Source organism: Mustela putorius, unplaced genomic scaffold (assembly GCF_011764305.1).
Source record: "Mustela putorius furo isolate JIRA1106 unplaced genomic scaffold, ASM1176430v1.1 tig00000179_pilon_pilon_pilon, whole genome shotgun sequence".
NCBI lineage: Eukaryota > Metazoa > Chordata > Mammalia > Carnivora > Mustelidae > Mustela > Mustela putorius.
The window spans coordinates 927,540-951,955 of record NW_025421305.1 but is presented as its reverse complement, the minus strand read 5'-3'; the positions used below and the strand labels follow the sequence as shown (position 1 = coordinate 951,955).

The 24,416-nt window shown below is 33.2% G+C and overlaps 1 protein-coding gene across 5 annotated transcripts in view; it reads left to right on the top strand.

The window, feature by feature from the left end:
* TDRD3 (tudor domain containing 3) overlaps positions 1-24,416 on the top strand; it is a 164,663-nt gene that overhangs the window by 43,249 nt on the left and 96,998 nt on the right. For 4 of the 5 annotated variants that reach the window (XM_045076600.1, XM_045076601.1, XM_045076599.1 and 1 more), the window contains exons 2-3: positions 16,100-16,184; positions 21,915-21,980. In XM_045076600.1, the coding sequence (XP_044932535.1) occupies positions 16,100-16,184; positions 21,915-21,980 (151 nt within the window). The remainder of the gene's footprint in view (positions 1-16,099; positions 16,185-21,914; positions 21,981-24,416) is intronic. The other variant, XM_045076602.1, reaches the window with a different exon arrangement.

Sequence of the window (24,416 nt, the reverse complement as noted above, 5' to 3'; positions counted from 1 at the left end):
CTCCAACAGTGAGAACCCTGATTCCTAACATCATCAGTGTATTTACTTATTTGCTCAGAGTAGTTCGAGTGCTACAACTATACCACTGCGGAAAAAGAAAACTGCTAGAGTTCAAGATTTGCTTAGAGTTTTTAATGTTTAATTTAAATGTTTAATTTAATGTTTACTGGATTAGCTTTTTATTTTAGTGTGGTTACATTTTTGATTTAACATATAGATAATTGGCTTCTTTCTAATTGTATTTAATTTTAGGCTCATACCTTGATTAAGTTTTATATTTTGAATGTATTCGTCATCATTTTCAATAAAAAATGCTGTAAGGCAGCTCTGGACTAAGGAGTCAAAGGCTTTTGTTTTATCCATTGTTGCCACTTTCTAGGTATCATTGGTAAATTAGCAAACTTCTCTGAAATTCTCCTGTCTTCTGTTTCCTAAGGTATTGTTTACATACAATTAAATTCGCCAATCTTAAAAGTACAGTTTGATGGATTTGATAACATATTTAGTTGTGTAAATGGATTTTTTTTTAAGATTTTATTTATTTGACAGGCAGAGATCACAAGTAGGCAGAGCAGAGAGAGAGGGGGGGAAGCAGGCTCCCTGCTGAGCAGAGAGCCCGATGTGGGGCTTCATCCTAGGACCCTGAGATCATGACCTAAGCTGAAAGCAGAGGCTTAACCCACTCAGCCACCCAGGCGCCCCTGTGTAAAGGGATTTCTTACCTTCCAACTCCTTTGTATTTGATGTCCTCCCTTATCCCCACCCCAGGCAAACTCTGATCTACTTTCTGTCAGATAGTTTTGCTTTTTCTTAAATTTTATCTAAATGGAATCACATACTGTGTGTGGTCTTTTGTATGTTGCCCTCTTTCACTTGGGATAATGTTTTTGAGATTCACTCACACCATTGTGTGTATTTGTATTTTGCTTCTTTTTATTGTGGTATAAATATATTACAATTTTAAGAATAGTTGTTGGACTTTTGGGTTACTTATAATTATTGCAATTATAAATAATAATGCTTTGAACATTCATGTATACATTTTTGTGTAGACCTATGCTATTGTTTCTCTTTTACATTATTTTTATGGTGATTTTAGCTAAGGATTGTGTTAGGTAATATCCTTAACTTTCATAGTGCATTTACTGTTAATAGTGTACTACTTTAAGTAAAATAGAGAAATGTTGTAACATCTGTCTTATAATTCACTTACTCTTTCCACTATGTTCATCCTGCTGTTAACTTCATTTTATTTCAGAACTAGTTTTCTATTCTAGAACTTTCACTAGATTTTTTAATTTTTTCTCTCAGCTGAAACATCATCTGTCTGCTGAGATTTAATGTATTGAAGGCATCTTTTCTTAATTGAGAGTAGTAACATTTATTTTAATATTCTTGTCTTCTAGTTCTAGCATCTGGTTCATCTTGGTTCAAATCTGATTGATTTTCTTTTTTCTTGAGAATGTGGGGTTTTTTTTTCGGTTCTTTGTTGGGTAATTTTGGATTGTATTCTTGGTGTTATGAATTGTTGAGTGGTGGAGATTTTGATCCTGCTGCTTTTCACCAATGATATTGTTTCCCAAGTTGTAGATTGCACCTTTTTTCCACAGGCATGAACTATAGAGTCTTAATTTGTTTGGCAATTCCATTCTCTGTTCAAATCTTTTGTCTTTATCTGGATTTTCTGTGAGTGTTCTGCATGTGGGTCATTCTGAGGTCATCAGAGAGGAGAGTAGCCAGAGTCTGTAGACCCCTCTTTGGATTTTTCCCTTACCAGATTCCCCCCGCCCCCCACCTTCAGTGGTCCTGGTTTCTTTACTTCCTTTTTCTGTTCCCCAGAGCATAAAGATTATCAGTATGTCCTTGTACATACCTGGTCTGCCATTTGGACTGCACTCTGTCCTAGATTTTAAAGCACCAGAGACCATAAGTAGCTTGTAGCTCCCAGTCTTCCACCTCCAAATGAGCATGCATTCCCCATCAGTATTTTCTGCTCACTTTGCAGTAGCTGGAGTTGATTTTTGTATTTTTTCTACCTTTTTAGATATTTTCTGTGGGGGGCAGAGGGTATCATCATACATCCAGTAGAATGTATGATGGACTACATCATGTATGATGTATGTATGTACTCCATCATACCCAGAACTGGCGCTTTAAAGAATATATATTGATTCCTGTCTTTTTAAGTGGTGCTCACACACACACACACACACACACACACACACACACACACAAATAGGTATGGGAATCCCAGGAGTCAAGTATGTAAACTTTAACACACAAGACTCAGAGAGAGGGTAAGGAGAGATCGTGTCATTTACCTAAATTCTTATTCAGTCATCGAGAGTGCTTTTGTTAATTGTAAAACTCTTTAGGGATATTTGTTCATCAAGTAAGATTTCTTAAAATTGGAAATTTTTTATAAACAATCATTTTTATTAAAATATTTAGTTATTTCCAGAAGCACAAAATATTTCATAATTTCAAAGTTTAAAGTTCTTTTTCTCTGTCCTAACACATATAATATCACATAGCAGTACCACTTTTAGAAATACCTCTTATAAAAATACTAATATTTGTCCTCTATTGTGTCTCTACAAATATACTCAAGAAAGTATTGTTAATAGAAAATTAGAAACAACCTGAATAGTTAAATAAATTTTGGTATTGCCCCTATGTAGAAAGGAATACTTTGCATCTATTGAAAAGGATGAGATGGGGTAATCTATGTGCTTGAAATGAAAGTTGGCTGTGATATACTTTTTTTAAAATTTTATTTACTAATTTGACAGAGATCACAAGTAGGCAGAAAGGCAGGCAGAGAGAGAGGGGGAAGCAGGCTCCCTGCAGAGCAGAGAGCCAGATGTGGGGCTCGATCTCAAGACCCTGAGATCATGACCTGAGCCGAAGGCAGAGGCTTTAACCCACTGAGCCACCCAGGTGCCCCTGGCTGTGATATATTCTTAAATGAAAAAAATTACTGCAAAAATTTTTATGTAAAATGATTAATTTTTATAAGCAAACAAATATTTTCTTCTAAAGTCCACTCCAGTTTATGTGTATATATATTACAAGGATATACAAGGTCTAGGATTGTTAATACTGTTTATTTTTTAGAAGGAAAATTGGGGAGGGGCCACTTCCAGCTTTTAGTTTTACCTCTCTACAGTTTTTATTTTAAAGAAATGAAAGCTAGAATCTATATTTATTGACTAATATATATCTTATGGGCTAAGATAAATATAAATATATATATATATATATATATATATATATGAAGGCATATATATATATATATGCACCACTGTTTTGGCAAATAAGTCATTTATTTGTTTAATATTTACTTGATTTGATAGCATATTTAAGTGAATGCTCTTTTTATTTTAGGCCTCTTTCATTTTCATTTTGTTTTAATTTATGGAGGATTGTTACACTATTAGATAGAAAATGTATGATTACATATACTACGAATGAGTAGGTATTTGCCATAATTGCTTATGATAATTGAAGTAGATTTTCATTTTTAAAGTTTTAAATAAAAGCCATTAAATAAGTGTATTAATGGCATTTAAATAAATTATAAGTAAATTATAAAATGTCTAATTTTAAAATTAGTTATTACAACTGTAATTCTGTGCTAAAGAATTTTAAGATTATTACTCATCAGCTATTTCTTGACAGAGTTTTATTTATTTATTTTTTTAAAAGATTTTATTTATTTGACAGAGAACACAAGTAGGCAGAAAGGCAGGCAGAGAGGAGGAAGCAGGCTCCCTGCTGAGCAGAGAGCCCGATGCGGGACTCGATCCCAGGACCCTGAGATCATGACCTGAGCCGAAGGCAGCGGCTTAACCCACTGAGCCACCCAGGCGCCCTTGACAGCGTTTTAAATTTTGATGTAAATGGCAGATTGGACAAAAATGATGGCAGTGTATTTTGCATTGGAAATTCTGCTTTGGGCAGAAATAGTTGTGCAGTCTCATGGAGTAACTTAATTTCTTACTGTTATAAATTGTATATATTTATCTGTATGTAAAACTGGAAGATATCCACAAATTAAATATTGAAATTCCTTCCATCTTGCTGACACTTACCCTCAGTGAACTTTCTAAATATGTTAGAAATATGGAGTTCAGGCTTCCTATAAAGAACCATACGGAAACACACACACACACATACCTCTGACTGTTAGTTGTAGCCATTGAGGAAATTCCCTTTGTTGTTTGTCAGTTCTGTTTTTGTTTGTCAATTCTTATTCATTTTCTTTTTTCTAATAACCCAAAGACGTCTTTGTGTATCATGTTTTGAAAGTATTTCCCAGGATACCAAGAGTATAGTGTTTAAGAAGGAAAAAAACAAGTATTTTAGTTAGCATCTATATTAGCAAGCATATGCTAGGTTTTTCATTTCTGTCTCATTTATTCTTGAGCATAACTCTGCATATCAATATTTTCAGGATGACCTCAACTTTTTTTCCTTAGGAAAATAAACAGAGGTGCGGAAATTTAAATTGCCTAGAATTCCACTGTATTCAAGGGTGAGACAGAGATGAGCATCTAGTTCTGCTTTACTAAACAGATCGCACAATAATCTCTCGAAGCTTTTCATAAAAGTGCCTTCTAATTTTTGCTATAATATCTTATATTTTTAAATAATATTTCTTATACAAACCTGAGTATACAATCTCTGGTGATTAATCCGGGGATGCGCTTGGCATAGACTCTGCAGGAACTGATCCTCTCTTGCCATAGTCAGTGCACAGGGCGTAGGGCCTGAAGTGAGGCTTTCCACCTGATACATAGTTTTATAGCTGTCACCTTTGTGCTGAGGAAAAGATGACAGAAATATCAAATACTCTTGCATTTTAAAATATGAGTTACTCGAACACAATGTTAGCTCTGCTTCTGAATTAAAGTATGAAAATGTTGAATTAGGATACAAGTTATATAAGGATAAGGATATAAATTATAACCTCCAATGAAAGTAAAAATATATAGGCTTCATTTTATACTTTTTTTTTTTAAGATTTTATTTATGTATTTGACAGACAGAGATTACAAGTAGGCAGAAAGGCAGTCAGAGAGAGGAGGAAGCAGGCTCCCCGCTGAGCAGAGTGCCCTAATGTAGGGTCGATCCCAGGACCCCAGGATCATGACCTGAGCTGAAGGCAGAGGCTTTAACCCACTGAGCCACCCAGGTGCCCCTATACTTTTAAATTTGTGTGAAGGCTTGATTAGCAAAAATGAATAATAACATAGATAGGTTCCCATTGCCACTATTCTTTGTAATATATCTGTTATGGAATTTCCTAGGAATTATTTACAAAGTTTTACTTGCTCAGATGGTAAAAAACTTTTATACTAAATAAGCATTCCAGGATTAATATCATCATAGGTTAGTTTATGTATAGGGAAAATATTTTAATATCTGGAAATGGGTTATAAAAAAATAGAAGCTTGTAGTTTATTGTTACCTATCCTCTTATGGTTATTATCTTAAAATTGTCATGCTTATTTATTTTGATGTCAGAGAAAAGCAACTATTGAAATAATGTTGAAAATACTCTTTGTGACTACTCCACAGCAAAAAAGCCTTATTCTCTAATAATTTATGTGTACTTTTTATAAGTCTCTATTTTCAAAGGATGCATGTAGGAGACAATACAAGAGAAAATTACCTTTTGATATTGAATTTTTTTTCTTGAGGTATCTCTTAAATGCTTGCTAAATGAGTTTGTTTTTAAACCCTGAGTGATCTTTATAGCAAATACAAATTTTAAAATTGTAATAGTGTATTTTATTTTCTTTGATATCTCTCCTACCCCTTAACAGCCGGTAAATGTCAAATCCTTTATTTGAAAGCTAGTTTAGTACATCTTTGGAGGTTTACCTTTCAGTAGTGGTGTGATGATATTTCACTTTGTGAAGCAAGGTTGTCACCTAGTGGTGTTTTCAAGTAGTACAGCCTTCAGATTTTGCTAATAAATCTTCAGTATTTTAAAGGGAAGTGCCTAACAAAAATAAACGTAGCTTTCAGTTTTTCAGAATTTAAAGTGTTTTTTTTCTTTAAGATTTTATTTATTTATTTGACAGACACAGATCACAAGTAGGCAGAGAGGCAGGCAGAGAAAGAGGAGAAAGCAGGCTCTCCGCTGAGCAGAGAGACCCATGCAAGGCTCGATCCCAGGACCCTGAGACCATGACCTGAGCTGAAGGCAAAGGCTTAACCCACTGAGCCACCCAGGCACCCTTTAAAGTGTTTTAAATTAGATATAACTTTTCAAAGGATTCTCCTTATAATTTTTTCTAATTTCCACCTTTCAGTGTTTAATGTTGGGTCAAAAAATTTTTGTCTGGCCACTGAAATATTTGAGGTAGAGTATTGATCATGGTGTATATCAGGACTTTTCATAATGCTTCACATATCTAGAAGTTGTTTGTTTAGGGAAAAAATTGTTTCTCTAGCACTAAGTAAATTTTCTCTTTTTAATTTTTGCATAGTCATCCTCAGTTTTTGTGCCAGTTTATTTTATGAAAAAATTGCATTTAAAATATTAAGTATCTTTGATATCTTTGCTTTTGGTATTTCTATTTTGATAATGTAACAATTTGAAAAATTAATGTAGAAGAAATTAAAACAGATTTACTGAGATGTGAGTAAGTTTGTACATGTGGAAGAAATTTAATGTCATAGGTTAACCAAATGGAAATAGTGTACCTTTATATATGTAAAGAAACCATAAAAAGTGAAAACTGATAAAAATAATGTATTTCTGGATAATGTATTTCTGGATAAAATAAATTTTGTATTAAAAATAGTTTACTGCAGGTCATGATCCCAGGGTCCTGGGATCGAGCCCCACATCGGGCTCTCTGCTCAGTGGGGAGCCTGCTTCCCCCTCTGCCTGCCTCTCTGCCTACTTGTGATCTATCTCTCTCTCTGTCAAATAAATAAATAAAATCTTTTTTAAAAAAATAGTTTACTGTATTGATTAAGATCAACAGTAAGTGATTGTACTTAGAAGTACTTTAAATAATATATAACTTTACTCATCTGATACATTCATACATAAACCATAGAGAAAATTAAATTTTAAGCTAGTGTTGATTCAGGTCCTTATTATAATTGTTGCAATAGAGATTCCAAGAATTCAGTGGTATTTATTTTGGCATAAGGTAGATGGCTACTTTACCTAAAGAAAGAAAGAAGATGATAGAATAGAGACTTGGTTATTAATGGAAACGCAATAAAAGACCTTTTTTTAGATTTTTATCTTTTGTGTATCATGGTTTGTCCTCTTATTTATCTTTAGTGTTTTGGTCCTCCTAATTATTGTGTTTTGGTACTCCTAATTATTTGCTTAAAAGGGATTTGGCTTACTGTGGCATATCAATTTGTGTTTTCTATTTTTTTTTTTTTGGTAACGTCTTTTTTTTTTTTTAAGATTTTATTTATTTATTTGACAGATTGAGATCACAAGTAGGCAGAGAGGCAGGCAGAGAGAGAGGAGGAAGCAGGCTCCCCGCTGAGCAGAGAGCCTGATGCGGGACTCGATCCCAGGACCCTGGGATCATGACCTGAGCCGAAGGCAGAGGCTTTTACCCCCTGAGCCACCCAGGTGCCCCATCAATTTGTGTTTTCAAAAATGATTTTTTGGGGGCACCTGGGTGGCTCAGTGGGTTAAGCCTCTGCCTTCGGCTCAGGTCATGGTCTCAGGGTCCTGGGATTGAGCCCCGCATCGGGCTCTCTGCTCAGCGGGGAGCCTGCTTCCCCTTCTCTCTCTGCCTACCTTTCTGCCTACTTATGATCTCTCTCTCTCTATCAAATAAATAATAAATAAAAAATTTTAAAAATAATATTTTTACCCCAGTGTATCTATAAACTATCTTGAATATATTAATTTCATCTGTACCAAGTGATCTGAAGCAAATTTTTTATTAGCTTTGTTATCTTACTAATTTTGTTATTCAACATGGTTAAATAATGGCATACTTCAGAGATATTGTGGGTTTGGTTTCATATCACCACAGTAAAACAAATATCGCAATAAAGCAAGTAAAATTAATTTTTGGGGTTCCCAGTGCATATAAAAGTTGTCTTCACTATAATCATCTTCACAGTGTCTTTACCAGGAACAGATTCCATCTCAAGAAACCACTTTATTTGCTCACTGATAAGAATCAAGCCTTCATCTGTTCAAGTTTTATCATGAGATTGCATCAATTTAGTCCCATCTTCAGGCTCTACTTCTAATTCTGCTTTTCTTGCTATTGCTACCACATCTGCAGTTACTTCTTGCACTGAAGTCTTGAACCCCTCAAAGTCATCCAAGAGGGTAGGAATCAACCTCTTCCATACTCTTGTGAATGTTAGTATTTTGACCTGTTCCATGAATCAGGAATGTTCTTAATGGCATCTAGAATGGGGCATCCTTTCCAGAAGGATGGCCAAAATCCATCAGAGGAATCACTATGTATAGCAGCTATAGCTTTGCAAAGTATATTCCTTTTTCCTTTTTTTTTTTTCAAATATATTTCTTAAATAACAAACTTGAAAGTCTAAATTATTCCTTGACTGCAGACTGGATTGAGAATAGATGTTGTATTAGCAGGCATGAAAACAACATTAATCTTGTTGTACATCTCCATCAAAGATCTTAGGTGACCAGGTGTGTTGTCAATTAGTAGTAATTTGAAAGGAATCTTTTTTACTGAGCAGGAAGTTTCAACACTGGGCTGAAAATATTCAGTAAACCATGTTGTAAAAGGATGTGCTGTCATCTAGGATTTGTGGTTTTATTTGTAGAACATAGGCATAGTAGATTTACTGTAATTCTTAAGGGCCATAGGATTTTCAGAACAGTAAATGAGCATTGGCTACATGTTAAAATCACCAGCTGTATTATTGGCCCCTAAAAAGAGAGCCAGCCTATTTATTCCTTGAACCTTTGAAGCCAGCCATGGACTTCTCCTCTCTAGCTATGGAAGTCCTAGATGGCATCTTCTTCGAGTAGAAGTGTGTTTCATCTATATTGAAAATCTATTGCTTGGTGTAGCCAACTTCATTAATGATTTTAGCTAGATCTTCTGGATTACTTGTTGCATCTTCTCCGTTAGTACTTGGTGCTTCCCCTTGCACTTTAATGTTACAGAGACAGCTTTTTTTCCTTAAACCTCATGAACCAACCTTTGCTAGTTCAAACTAATTCTGCAGCTTTTCATCTCTCTCAGTCTTCACAGAACTGAAGAGAGTTTGGGGCTTGCTCTGGATTAGGCTTTGGCTTAAGAGAACGTTGTGACTGATTTGATCTTCTATCCAAACATTAAAACTTTCTCCATATCAGCAATAAGGCTGTGTCACTTTCTTATCATTTGTGTGTTCATTGGAATACTGCTTTTAATTTCCTTTAACAACTGTTTCTTTAAATTTACAACTCAGCTAACTGGTGCAGTGACCTAGCTTTCAGCCTGTTTCAGCTTTCTACATGCCTTCCCCACTAAGTTTAACCATGTTTAGCTTTTGATTTAAAGTGAGAGATAGGTGGCTCTTCCTTTCGCTTGAACACTCAGAGGCCAATGTAAGGTTATTAATTGGCTTAATTTCAGTAGTGTATCTCAGAGAATAGGAAGGCCCAAGGAGAAGGGAGAGAGACGAGAGAGCAATGGTTGGTGGAGCCATCAGAAAACACACATTTATCGATTAAGTTCACCTTCTTATATGGGTGTGGTTCATGGCACCCCAAAGCAGTTATAATAGTAACATCAAAGATCATCATCACAGATCACCATCACAAATATGATAATGATGAAAACGTTTGTAATATTGGAACATCTGGGTGGCTCAGTCAGTTAAGCAGTTGCCTTCGGTTCGGATCATGACCCGTGTCAGGCTCACTGCTCAGCAGGGAGTCTGCTTCTTCCTCTCCCTCTGCCCCTCCTCCAGCTTGTGCTCTCTCTCTCTCTTTTGCTCACTCACTCTGTCTCTCAAATAAATAAATAAAATATTATTTTTAAAAAGTTTAATGTGAGAATGTGAGTGTAACAACAGATATGAAGTGCACAAATGCTATTGGAAAAAATAATACCAATAGACTTGCTCAACACAGGGTTGCCACAAACCTTCGATTTGTAAAAAGTACAATATCTGCAAAGCACAGTACAGCAAAGTACAGTAAAACAAGGTATGCCTGCATTATATTTTTCCCAAATTATATTCACAAATAGGTATTTATAAGTCATTTTCTCCTGCCTTAGAGGAGGAAATTAGCAAGTTATTATTTCAGTGTCTCTGGGGTATAAGAATAATAGCAAGAACTGAATTTTTGGCAAGTATGTTACAGTCCACTTACACAATGGGAATGGAAACAGGATAGGCAGAGAGAATAGAGAGTTCTTTATTCAGGCAATTTTGTAAAATGTTTTTTAATGGAGGGGGCACCTGGCTGCCTTAATTGGTAGAGCATGCAACTTTTGATCTTGGGGTTGTGAATTCAAACCCCATGTTGGGAGTAGAGTTTACTTAATATATATATATATATATTTTTTTTTTCTAATGTTTTGAGAATTTGCAGTAGGTTGTCAACTTCAATATTTGATGGGACCAAAGATACCTTTGAATTTAACTGATTTTTTAAAAATTATTACATATTTTATCCTCTTCTTTCCTCATATGAGCTTATGTAATTGGAAGTTAATTATCTTTATTTTCTTTGTGTTTAAACAAGAATTCATTTGTTAAAATTCCCATTTTGATATTTAGATTACATATTTGGTCCAGTAATCTCAATGTGGTAGCAAATAATCATATATAGATCAAATACCACTAAAACCATACGAGGCCATTTGATTTGGGTTTTATTTAGAGATAGTTAAGGCTACTGTGTAAGTTTTTGTCCAGATATGTGCATTATTTTTTTATTTTGTTCTATCCATTTGGGAAGAATGTTTTCATTCTTAGTTTTCTCATTGGCATTTTAAAAAATTTTCTTGTATCGTCAACTTAATTTGTATGTGCAGTAATAGATACTGTCTTTCATTACTTTAGGAATTCAGGTCTTAGTTCAAACTGCTTGAATGGATGAGGTGGATGGAGGGGAAGAAAACTAATGTTTGCTTGTTAGGGTTTCTGGCCAATTAATTAGAATATTCCTCTTCCCTAAAAAAACAAAACCAAAACAAAACAGAATAGAAAGACCTATGTAGTCTGGAATCTGAAATAAGGATCAATTCCACATATGTCCAGTTTGTAAAATATTTTCGCCAAACTAAATGATTTGACACTTTGTAGTCTGATGTAGAGAACTCTGGTAAGAGCATTTGTTACCTACATAGTTGTGTTCATTGCTTTCCAAAAGTCATACAAAGTGATCCAAGTCAGCCATGAATATTACATCATTTGAGAGACACTTTGGTATAAACTTGCATGAGAAAGATAGACAAAATATACAGGAACAAATAAGCAGATAATTTTAATAAACTACTCTGATTAGTAAGTACAAAGTAACAGTGTATGTTCCACATGCAGGCTGAACTCTGTTTTGTTTGGCATATATATTGCTTTACAAAAAACTAAAAGCTAAAAATGAGAAGCTCTAATACTAACTGCTTTACCTGTCCTCCTATGGAGAGTCAACTAGAGGCAAGTTAAGGCTGTTCTTTGTAGATGAGGCATGTAGCCTTCAGTTGTCCTTGTCCTCCACTTTCTGTGCCCATCATAGCCAGGGAATAAATTAGGTTCAAGGATTTTACCTGCTTCAGAGGAATGAATGAAAGGGAAATTGGCTGTTTTTTTCCCTTATTGGTAATGAGGTATTAATGGTGATCCACTATCTCAATCAAATAAATGAGATTAAAATAATTATATTTGTTTTATCACAGTTTTCTATCAGTTGAGATTCTTGAATTGTAGTTTGGGCATGGTTGGTTTTTGTTTGTTTGTTTGTTTTATGCCCAGGTGACTTTTGAACATGAAATGAAGATGGTTCTGGTAGTAGTGCTTAGGCTGTGTGTGACCCTTCTCATTGAATATATATTTGTTATTTGTAATAGGAAATCCCTCTCCCCCAAATTGGTGGATAATAATTTTGAAGCTTTCACTTCTAAAGTGAAAAGTGTTGCTCAGGATTACAAATTAAGTGACTCTGAGTAAGATGGAATTTATATACCTTCTATTTATGAAAAAAATAGAAAAATAAAATCTCTTTTTAATTTGAGCACTTATTAAACTGACTTAAAATGACATTATTTGAACTTAAAATTAGTGAGAAATGTTAGTCTGTTCTGTATCATGAAGAAATTTAGCCCTTAGTGCCTTGCATGTCAATAAAATGTATTTCAATGTATTTTTAGTACAGAATAGTAATGAATGATTTTATAACATCACTGTTCCAAAATCTCCACTAGAATGGAAAAATATGTGCTTTTGCTGTTTTAGTAAACAAGAGCTCTCTGGGGTTTGTTTCTTCTTTAAGGTCTGTACGCCCTTGGGTTTTATGTGCTCTGAGATGGTACATGGGAACTGATTATAATTCTCTTCCCTCCAGGTCCATCGTGCAGATGTGTACAGGGATCAGATCTGGCACACTTGCTCTAATTTTTCAATTCTTGTCTTTCTCCGAATTTCTTACATTAAGACTACTGAATTTTGTGTTTTGTTCTTTCAGTTATTGCATTACTGTCATGCAAGTTGAAGCCAATTTGGGAATTTGACTTTTATTAGTATTAGTTTTTATTTGTTTTATTCATTGATAGTGTTGGGGTTTTAAATGTTTATAAAAACAAGATGAATTTGTAAGTCCCAAGTTATGGTTAATTTAGACTCAGCCCTTCGGTGGAAATGGTACAGTATCTACAGAAGGATCACCAAGATGTTACTGGGGAGAGCTATGACTAGGTCTACTGTTCCTTGATAGGAGTATAGCTGTAAGGCTCAAATTCTTTGATTTTCCAAAATATGAAGGGCGAGTAAGAGAGATTTGTAAGATGTGGAAATTGAGACTGAGCCACATTTTAAAATTTGTTATATTCAGGAGGCATTTAATAGGCATTATTTGAAAGAAATCACATGATAGTTGACTTACACATGTATAAAGTCAAATTTCTCCTTCTTTATGGCTATTATCCTTACAATTTTAGAGTTTTCCTTTTTATATTATGTAGGGATAGTATTTTTATGTTTTTATAATTTTTTAATCTCTAATTATTAGTATTCTCTGATCTTTTACTATGAAGCTAGACTTTTTTTTTTTTTTTTAAGATTGATTTATTTATTTGAGGGAGAAAGAGAGCACTCGGGGGCAAGGGGCAGAGGAAGAGGGAGAGAATATTTTAAGCAGACTTAGTGCTGAGCATGGAGCCAGATGTGGGGCTCGATCTAATGATCATGAGATCAAGACCTGTGCCATGCAGATGCCCCTAGATATATTCTTCTTTGATATATTGTGGAGTTCACTGATTGAGTTTGCCTAGTTGTCCCTTTTTGTGTGTTTGGTAAAATTGTCTAGTGGACCAGGGAATTGATTTGTACAGATACTGGCTTACATTTGTGAAAAGATCTTTTTTCTTACTTTAGCAGTTGTAGTTGGTAAATAAGAATTGTATGTTGTAATGAAAAGACTGGTGAACTGGGAGTCAGTGGGCATTCTTGTTTTAACTCTGTGTCACTTAATTTTCTATTTTGGGGAAGTTCCGTTAACATCTTTGGGCCTTCTTTTCCTTATCTGTAGAACCGAAGAGGTAAATTTTGATTATTTTATTTTATTTTTTTAAGATTTTATTTATTTATTTGACAGAGATCACAAGTAGGCAGAGAGGCAGGCAGAGAGAGAGCAGAAGGCAAGCAGGCTCCCCGCTGAGCAGAGAGCCTGATGTGGGGCTCTATCCCAGGACCCTGGGATCATGACCTAAGCCGAAGGCAGAGGCTTTAACCCACTGAGCCACCCAGGTGCCCCAAGTTTTGATTATTTTAAAGATTTATTCCAGATCATCTCACTTCCTATGACCTTTTAAATTGTAAAGGTATACCTTTCTAGAAAAACAAAGTATTTTATTAGTCATTGCATATTATTTCCACATTGTGTAGGAATTTTGAAAGTTGTGTTTTTGTAATTACTCAATCAGCATATCTGATCAATCACCATATCTCTTTGTATACTGTTGCTTTCTATAATCCATCTCAATCTATACTCATCTCTCATTTCTTTCCCATTTTCCAACCAGAATATTATAGGTTATTATCACTAGAATCTATTTTACTCTTCTTACTTTTATGTTGTTGCTTATATTATTCCCTTTTGTGCATTCTTTCCCATCCCCTAGCTGCTTTGAGCCCCTGTAATGTTTCATTTATAATATTTTGGCCTTGCATGTTTATATATTTATTGTGTTGTGCTTTTTATGAGGCAGTGAACTCCTTGAAGGCAGGTGTTTAATTTACATCATTTTACTAATCTTATTACTGACTCACACACTACTTTTCACAGAAATAAGGACTTAATATTTCTAAAACTGAATTTGTAAGATGATTAATGACATACAGTCAGTGGGTAGGCCCAATGAAAATTTTAACAACATAGTAAGGAAATTAACAGCCATTTTGAATTAAAGCAGTGTTTCAACCATCTATGCTGACTATAGACATTTGTATTCCCTGATCACTTGTGTACTATGATATTACTTTCTCCTCTGCATTCATTCTTACTGACTTATGTATATACTTAACACTTCTGTTTTTCCTCTGTAACCTGGTTAACTACTTGCCTTCTTTCATCATTGTAGTTTAGTACTGCCATGGTCTTAAACTCAATACTATATAATTGTTTTAATACATTCTTATTTTGATATTTATACTTTTATCTCCTTGGTCTTGTTCTAGGCTTATCAACTTTAATCTCTTGTTCTTTTGCATTCTTCAATTTACATTTCTTTTCACTTGCTCCTTCATTTTTGTAAAATTATTCAGTCTGTGTTCCTTAAAGACTTGGTGGTCATTGTCTCCAGGTAGAGTTTACATTGATACATGTCTTAGAATCACTCCAATGTTGGGTATTGGTGGTTGAATTGCTGGCTCTCAGGAAAGAGCTTGCTGTCAGATTAACACTCCTGTATCTTTTCAGTGGGAGAATGTCTGCAGTGGCAATGTTGGCACCAGCCCTTTTGTTAAAGTGGTTGATACTGATTATAAAAGACGTGAGATGGGTGGTGCCTGGCTGACTTGGTTGGTAGAGTGTGCGACTCTTGAGCCCCATGTTGAGTATAGAGATTACTTAAAAATAAAATCTTAAAGTAAAAGATGTGAGATGTTAATGGGCATTTGTACAGGTGGATTTTGGGGGAGATAATACCTAAATTCTAGAATTTATCAAAGAATTTTAAAATGCCTGCATTAAGCATGAATGAATGGGTAGAAATGATTCTCTCTCTGGAATCAATAATCTTTTTACTCTTGAGTTAATTATTGTCTGTAACAGATGTGATACTTACTGGTTTAGACTGAATAAAAGATCAAAAGGCAATAAGACAATGAGTAAAAAACTGAAAAGAGAACAGGAAAAGTAAAAGGTATAAGCTAAAAAGTTGCCTATCTTTGTGCCACTTTAAGTCAATAATATTTACTAAATCTTTCTCAGGAATGTAATGTCCAGGAAAGGGAACCTGAGAAGATAATTTAAGAAAGTAGCAGACAGAGGAAATTGTCATGGATTAAGTTTAAATCTGTTATTTTTAGTTCTATTTTTATAGCACATCTCTAGTCTCTAAGAACTTCTGTATTAACAAATATTTAAGACAGATACTATATTTGCATAATAGGAGTAGCTCATACATTCATTAAGAAGTATTTTGATATTTAAATGGCTTTTCTCAGAAAGCGTATAGATAATTTTATTGATACAGCATCCCTTTAAGGATATGAAAGAGGGGAAATATGTGTTACCCATTTGTTCTATCAGAGATGGTAAATAAATGGAATATCCAGAGCTCTTTCCTTAATATTTATGGTAAAGCTTTTTATAGTATGGAACAAAATTGCATGTTGATTTAAGAATATAATTTGGTTAATTTTGATTTTAGGAAATATTAAGTCATTTATTTTATTTTAACAGGTATCTTTCAGATGAAGGCATTGAAGCTTGCACAAGTTCTCCTGACAAAGTCAATATAAATGACATCATCCTGATTGCTCTCAATGTAGGTTTTATTTATTAACTTGTAAACATTTTAAATCTAGAAGCTTTCATGAAAAATGTCTTATAGAATAATCTGGATTTTAAGAAAAGTATATGGAGGACATCTTTTGGTTTTACTGTGTATTTTAAGTTGCAGTGATGTTTGTTGAATTCAGTAATCTCATATCAACCCAATTTTTAGAAATTTATGTTTCTTATAACAACTGTTATATAGAATCTAATAAGAAAGGAAAAAAATGCAATTAAGATTCCCATTTCCCCCCAGTGATCAGAGACTTTCATAACATTTACAGTAGATATATAATAGCAGAAACTACTATTTATATTTATTAAAATAAATCATTTTATTAACACAGGAACTCCGGGTAGGTTATAGCTTTTTGACAGTTGTATTTTTTGTTCCAAAATAACTTATCCTGTGGATAAAAGTAATGTATATTGTAGAACAGTTCAGAAAACAAAAGTAAAATAAGAAAATTAAGGCTATCCATAATTACAGTTATGTTATATATATATTTCTTTTCAATCTCCTCCTTCTACCTATTTCTATAGCTGTATCTTTTCCATAATTGGGATTGGCCTTTGGATTTTTTTGAAGAGTTATAAAAATTGTTTGAAATTTAGGTGTAAGTAAATGAATATTCTTTTTTTCATCTTTCCAGTTATGCCATTGGGAGCATTTTCAAATTATCTTTATAATAACAGTCTATTAAATGTATAATTTAATCTATTAAATTAAATTTATACATTATGATAAATAGTCAACAAAATTCACAAGAGAATTACTTACTCTCCTATTCATAAGAAAATGACAGATCCACCATATCACTGCAACACAGGTATAATGTGAAGCAGAAATGTCAGCAACTGAAGACATTTAAAATATGAATAAATAGGGCACCTGGGTGGCTCAGTGGGCTAAGCCGCTGCCTTCAGCTCAGGTCATGATCTCAGGGTCCTGGGATCGAGTCCAGTATCGGGCTCTCTGCTCAGCAGGGAGCTTGCTTCCCTCTCTCTCTCTCTGCCTGCCTCTCCGTCTACTTGTGATTTCTCTCTGTCAAATAAATAAATAAAATCTTAAAAAAAATAAATAAAATATGAAAAAATATATAACTGTGTATAACTTTTTCTTTTTATGTTAATTTATATCAATTAAATGGACTTACACAGATAAAATTTATGTTTTGAATTCTGTCATTTTTTTCAGCTTCTTTGAATTTTATTCAATAAAACTAATAAGGTCATTTTTTGTTTCTGAGCTAAGAATGTAGGTTTTTAATAAAAGAATAAAAAATTTTAAAGTGAGATTTAGAGGGGTACCTGGGTGGCTCAGTGGATTAAGCCTCTGCCTTCAGTTTGGGTTATGATCTCAGGGTTCTGGGATTGAGCCCTGCATCCTGGGCTCTCTGCTCAGCAGGGAGTCTACTTCCCACTCTGTCTCTGCCTGCATCTCTGCCTACTTGTGATCTCTGTCCATCAAGTAAATAAAATAAAAATCTTTTAAAAAAAGTAAACTTTAGAAATTATGCATGTTGTCTATGACTACAAATGGAAATATTCCATATACACTTTAACATTTTTTTACTTGTACCCTAATAAGTGAGTTCTACTTTTAAAAAATATTGAAAGAACTCTATTAATTAAAGAAAAATTCTAAAGATGATGAAGTATTTTTGACAGTCTTCTCTTCCTTTCCTTTTTTTTTTTTTTTTGCTCTTCTTTTTCTTATTTACGAGCTTAGGTAAATAGCAATGGTCTCCTATAATTGGATGTGAAACTATAAATAAAGTAAATCAAGATGAAGTATTTGTCCTATGTATATAAAAAGTACATGATGACCATTATTTTATGAATTAATTTGTCTGCATAATTTTCTCTGAAATATATGGTTGAATATGCCAATCCAAGATTTCATGCCATACAATAGGAAAAAGAATTACCTTTAATTAGGATGAAGTCTACACCAGACAAATAATTTACCTTTCAAGCTTATGACCTTTAAATAAAGTCAGGCATTTATAGTGTTTCTGTTGAAATTTTTTCAGCTTTTGAAAGATTAGGGGCTATTAGTCACTAGTTAAAAAAGAGTTGTATTATTGATTCTTATTATATATAACTTACTACATTTTGGGAGAATAATCCATTCATAAGCTTTCTTATGTCCCCCTCCTCCCATTCGGGACACACTGAGCTTGTTTCTTTATCTAGCAAAGAAAATGCAATAATATATGTATAGGTTTTCCACGCTACTCAAAAGTAGAACATTCCTGGGGCATGTGGGTGGCTTAGTCAGTTGAACATCTTACTCTTTGAGTTCCACGCTGGGTGTGGAACCTGCTTAAGAGTCTCTTTCTCCATCTTCTATCCCTCCACCCCGACCCCTCCAGCTCATGTGTGTGCTTCTCTCTCTCTCTCTCTCTCTCTCAAAAAAAAAAAAAAAAGTAAAATTAAAAAAATTATATAGGACATTCGGGCAAAACTTTTTGTAAGCCAAAATAGTGTAGAATGAAGAAGTAATTACCATTAATTTATATGGAAAGATTTTAGAGCATTCCCAGACCCAAAAAGTAACCTCTCAGGTTTTTCTGTTACCTTAGGGCATATCTTGCTAAAGGATACACAAAAATAAATCAAGAGAAAGCACAGATGCCCAGAACACAGTTCAAAACTCTTGCAGTTTGATGCTGAGATGCTGAGTATAGTTCCTGGGGAAGAAGCTTGGTAGTGCCCCTCTTGCTGTTTGGGGTACATTCTGTTTCTATAAATGCTCAGCATAATAACAGCCACTGAACACTTTTTTTGCTTTTCACCTTTGCCTATAAAATGAAAATCTTTGAATTTCTTTCATTTAGCGAAAACTCGTGTAGGTCTTTTGTAAAAGCAGAGTGGCATAATGTGAACTTTTGAAAAGCAAGGGTAACTGTACAGTGTTTCTGCCCAGGGAAGTCCACTAGGGACTAGCACCCAGTGCATTTATTGGTCTGCTTATAGAGACACTCTCTGCCTAAATGAACAGTTGTAAGACTCCTCCCCCTCAAAAAGCAGGTGTTCACCGTAAATCACATTGTTCTTATAAATAGTCTAGGCAGTGAACCACATTTTCAGTTAGGAAATGTTCAAGTGCAAGTTCCCACATGCCAGCCTAGAGCCAACCTTGTAAAAGTAAGCCCTTCTAAAAAGAGCAGCCTCAGAGCTGCTGTATAACTCATTTCTGTATAGATTTTTATGTTAAAAGGAGGGTTCTTAATTTTTTGCTCGGTAGAATGGGGAGTAAAAATACTACGAAATGACGTTAAAATCCAGGATGTAGTTTTGGGCTTAAATACCTGAATTATTCACAAGTAAATTAAGTGATAGCTCAGTCTTAAATTACTGAATACTATGTATTAGTAAAAATTTAAAAACAGATTTTCAAAAATTTCTTTTAAGATTCTGCGTAATATGAAATGACTTGCCAAATAGATATTCCATTGAATTTACTTGAGTAAATAGTCAGGAATCTTTTGTATGTGTGTACAAGTGCATATGTTGTTATAGATTAAATATTTCTCCTGCGTAATTTTTTTATGTCCAATATAAATGCATTTTTGGACACAGTTTTACTAGTGATCCTCATATAATGGCATCTGAAGCATGAAATTGCCTTTGGAGTACTTATACATTGATTTTGATTTTAGGATGTTTAAAGATTTGGTAGGTCATTTTCATCTTGCTTAAAGAATAATGAAATAATATTCATTATATATGTGTTTAGCACTTTAAAAGTTATATAAACTTTGAATATAATGTCTCCCTTTAGCCTGATAACAACTTTATGGATAAACTTGGTGATATTTTTTCCATTTTATAGAGGAATAAATTAGCTGGATTTAGAGAATTTGTGGCAGTGTCCATGGTCCTATTAGTTAATTACAGTTTGTAATGATTCAGAGTTTAGGATTTTAACTTAGTGTTTATTTCAACTTTATATTGGTGCCTCATTTTGGTTTAAGTTAAATTTCATAATTATTGCTAAAAACCAGAAATGAGAAACCATGGTATATCATAACATTTGTAAGTGTTCTGTTTTGCATACATATTTAAATATTTGAGCCTTTGAGTGTCTTCAAAATGATGCCTGTATTATTATGAACTGTTAGTTGTATTACTAACTTAATGATTATTCATGATCAGATATCAAAATGAATATATCTTATATTAACAAATAAACATGATAGTTAACATTCATTAAGTGTTTACTCTTTGCAATTCGTTGTACCAAGTACTTCATGTGTAATTAACATTAGGAATAAAACAATCCTAATATATGGAAGGTTAGTATAAGAAAATATTTTTTTCCCATTGCTGCTCAGTATTTTCAAAGTGAAAAGGTATGCTTATAATTCTTTCACTCTGTTACTGCAAAGAGGCTGCAAAGATGATAAAGCTAACATATTGTTACACAAGTGTTTTGGATTTGGGGCTTAGTTTGTCTGGCAGCTCCACTTGGTGAGTTTTAGCTTAGGAGTGACCCTTGCTTTACATTGAGAATTAAAATATGAATTATGGTAGTAAAAGACTGGAAAGATCTGTGGGGATTGTGTAATTTATATGCTCATTTCTTAAGCTGACCACATACTGATATTTAAAATAAGAGGACATTCTGTTTTTGTAGGTGATGAAAGAAGACTATCTGACTTCTCTCCATGTCTTCATTTTATGTCACAGAAATTTTAATCATCTAGTGTTTTCCCCCTAAGTCTAACATGAATTTCTGCCTTACAGTTTTTGTGATTAAATACTCTAAGTCTATTTTATTTTATTCTGCTCTGAAGAAGATGAAGAGCTCTTGTTATATTTTAAAGAAGAACAGAATAATATAAATTCAGTTATCAGTCTAACCTCACACTCTGTCATCAAGATAATTTCTTAGCTTAAATAATTAGGCCTTCTTCATGAGTATTGATTTTCCTCTGAGCAAGTTTCTTATTGTTCCTTCAGTTTTTACTTCCTAAAGAGGACAATATCCTTAAAAGTTTTGCTTTTTTGTAAATTATATAGTTGAAGTTTTGTTTTTATATCAGGAATGCTGTAATTTTGTTTGTTAGTTCTTATGCTTTCATTTTTGTTTTGCTCTGGTTTGCACTTTCATATACTTAGTCATTTGTTCACTAAATTTGAGTTCTGTAATTTGTTTAAGCAAATAATATGGATTTTTACTATAGGAAAGTTTTCCTATTCTTGCTTTTGCAGTGGTGTTGTTCCCTAGGATATTTGTATGTTATGTAGCTTTGTAATAGGTATCACAGCCAAAAGAATAATGTTTTCATGACTCTTCATATGAGTGTTATATAGGATTCAGTTATCAAAAATATATTCTGTTTATATACTTAAAGTAGTCAGCTGGCTTGGGGTTGGGACATTATTTTTTTTAGTAAGACTACAGTAATATAAAATCAAGTATTAGATTTTAATAGAGAATATTTAGTAAGTTACTGAAAGGAATATAACCAGAATTAAGGCCTTAAACATTACTGTTCAACTTACCGATGTACTTTCAATAACATATGTATGGTACTATGTTACTTGAAAAGATCGATTGTATGTATAGATCTCATAATCAGCTAAAAGATACTGATTTAAATTTTATTCTACAGGTGTTAATAAATTTCATCTTTTGTTTATGAGTAAGATTAGATTTAGATTTACTTTTCTCTATAATTATATTTTAATGATAATATTTTTATTTTAGACAGACTTAAGAACAATTGGCAAGAAATTCCTCCCCAGTGACATCAATGGTGGAAAGGTAGAAAAGGTAAAGAAAAACATTAACTTCCTAAATTATGCTAACTGCAATAAATATGAACATTTACTAAATTATTGGAATTATATTTTGTCAGTAAAGACTGCAACTGCAAAATATTTTAGAATTAACTAGGTCACAGAGTTATCCTAGTGACTTTCTGTACAAACGGAAAATTATTGACTTGAAGTTTTAAACTTTTGGTGACTTTAAAACATTTTTTAAAAAACCTGTCAGTTTTAGGAATTATAAACTCATTAATGTGAGACTTAGCAAATATTGCTAGAATACAGGACAAGGACCTTTTTGTACCTTTTAATTTTAGTTACCTATTTCCATGTTTATTTAATGAACTTATTTTATAAAATTGTAAGATTGTGAGAGGATATTAAGAGCAGTTCATCAAAGCTGTGCGTTTGGTTATTGCTTCCATTTTGTACCACATATATTTATTAGTACATAATATACATAATGTATGTATTTTATATGTCATATAGATTCAGTAATTTCATATATATATATATATATTCATATTGTGAATTGTGCAGTGATCTTTTTAAAATCCAGGGATACAGTTTTTAGATACCAACTACTCAGTCTTTTACTTCTTTTTTACCTATATTTCTTCTTTTATTTGAAAATACATGTGAATTGTGTCAGCCAAGAATCTTATGTGCTATTGGTCACTTTTTGAACTATTAAAGAACGTCATTATCTATAAATAAATACTTTCAGTGTGTATGTTTTGTGTTTGGATAAATATTCTTATGGTAAAGAATTTATAAATAATAATTTAAATATTTTAAAATTTTAAATATTTTTATATTTTATAAATTTATAAAATATAATTCTAAAATAAAAAATTTTATAAATTTATAAAATATAAGTTTATTTAAATTTATAATTTATAAAATATTAATATTTTATTTTAAATATTTTAAATTTTAAATAATTTAAATTAAAAATAATTTAAAAATATCTAACACTTAGGTATTAGATAATTGTAAAAGGTATATAGTGTAAAAAAGTTTCACACATTTTCTAAGAATTAATCTGTTTATATAAATGATGGTAATCATTTTGCTGCAAAGAGCCATATGAGAATTCTAATCTACTCTCATTTTTTAGACAGATACTCAGAGAAGAGGTTCTATAAACTCCTCAGTAATTCATTTTAATATTTAACAACACTCTGTGTCAGCAAACTTTAATTTTATTTTAATCTAAATTTCTTATGCTACAACTTAAAGTTCGTAATGTCTTCTTGATCTTCCCTCAGGGGGAATGGAGAACATCTGCTTACTTTCTCTTGAGAAGAATTCTTCATATATTTGAGGACTTGTAAATGTCTTTGCCACAAGTTTCTTTTGCTAAAGCTACTTATCTTGATTCCTTTGTTTATTCTGTCTTGAATATTCCATTCAACTTCATTGTTCTCAGAGTTCTCTCCAGTTTCCATACATCTCTTTTTTTGGTTGTGGTTTTCAGTTGGTTCAGTGGTTTTGGTTGTGAAGTTTTCAGACTTCATCATATACCGGAATCACCATGAAACTTGGATAAAACACACATGGCCAGCCCCTCCCCTCTACCCCTGGATTCCCCCCGTTTCTGATTCCATTGAGTTAGGATAGAGCCTGAGAATCTGTATTTTGGACAAGTTTCCATGGGTTGTTGATTCTGGTGGTCTGGGAAGCATACCTAGCAAGTTTCTAGACTACAGAATCCCAGATTAGGCAGCAATCTTGGAGAAGTCTGATGAGTACAACTGTTCTTTACAGGAAAAATGACTAACATCGAAGCAGTAATCCTCTTTGGAGGTAGATTAAAGGATTGTAGAGAGGAGTCTTCAGACTTCTCCCAAAAGAGGCCAAAAGTAAATGCTCACATGGTGTGTATTGTTATTATATTTACTAAGTCTTGGATAATACCATTTTTAGCATTTAGGAATTTGACAGTGGAAAGGGAAAATGGAGAGCTGATTGAACTGTGATCAGAGAAGACAGTTAATCCTGGATACATTGAATTTACATCTTTTTTTGTTCTAAGACAAATCTGGGGCCTTCAGAAAGGCATTGTCATCTGGGGTGTGAGACTGAAGTCTTAATAATTGTTTTTAGTTATCACTGTTAATTTGGAAGAAAGTAGAATGGCAAAAAGTGCAAGTAACTTTATCATTAATTAATATAATAGTTTTGTTCAGGTTCTTTTCTCTTTCCTTCCATTCTCTTAACATTGTTTTTCAGTTCCTATATTTTCTCCCTAAGGTTGCCCATGACCTTAATGAAAAGGTTTCAAACAAATTTTAAAAATGCCGAAGGGAAATGGTGTGCCTGGGTGTCAGTTGAGTGTTTGACTCTTGCTCTCAGCTCAGGTCTTGGTCTCAGGGTCATGAGTTTAATGCCCACTCCCAGCATACTTAAAAAAGAAAGAAAAAAAAAATGCTGACGG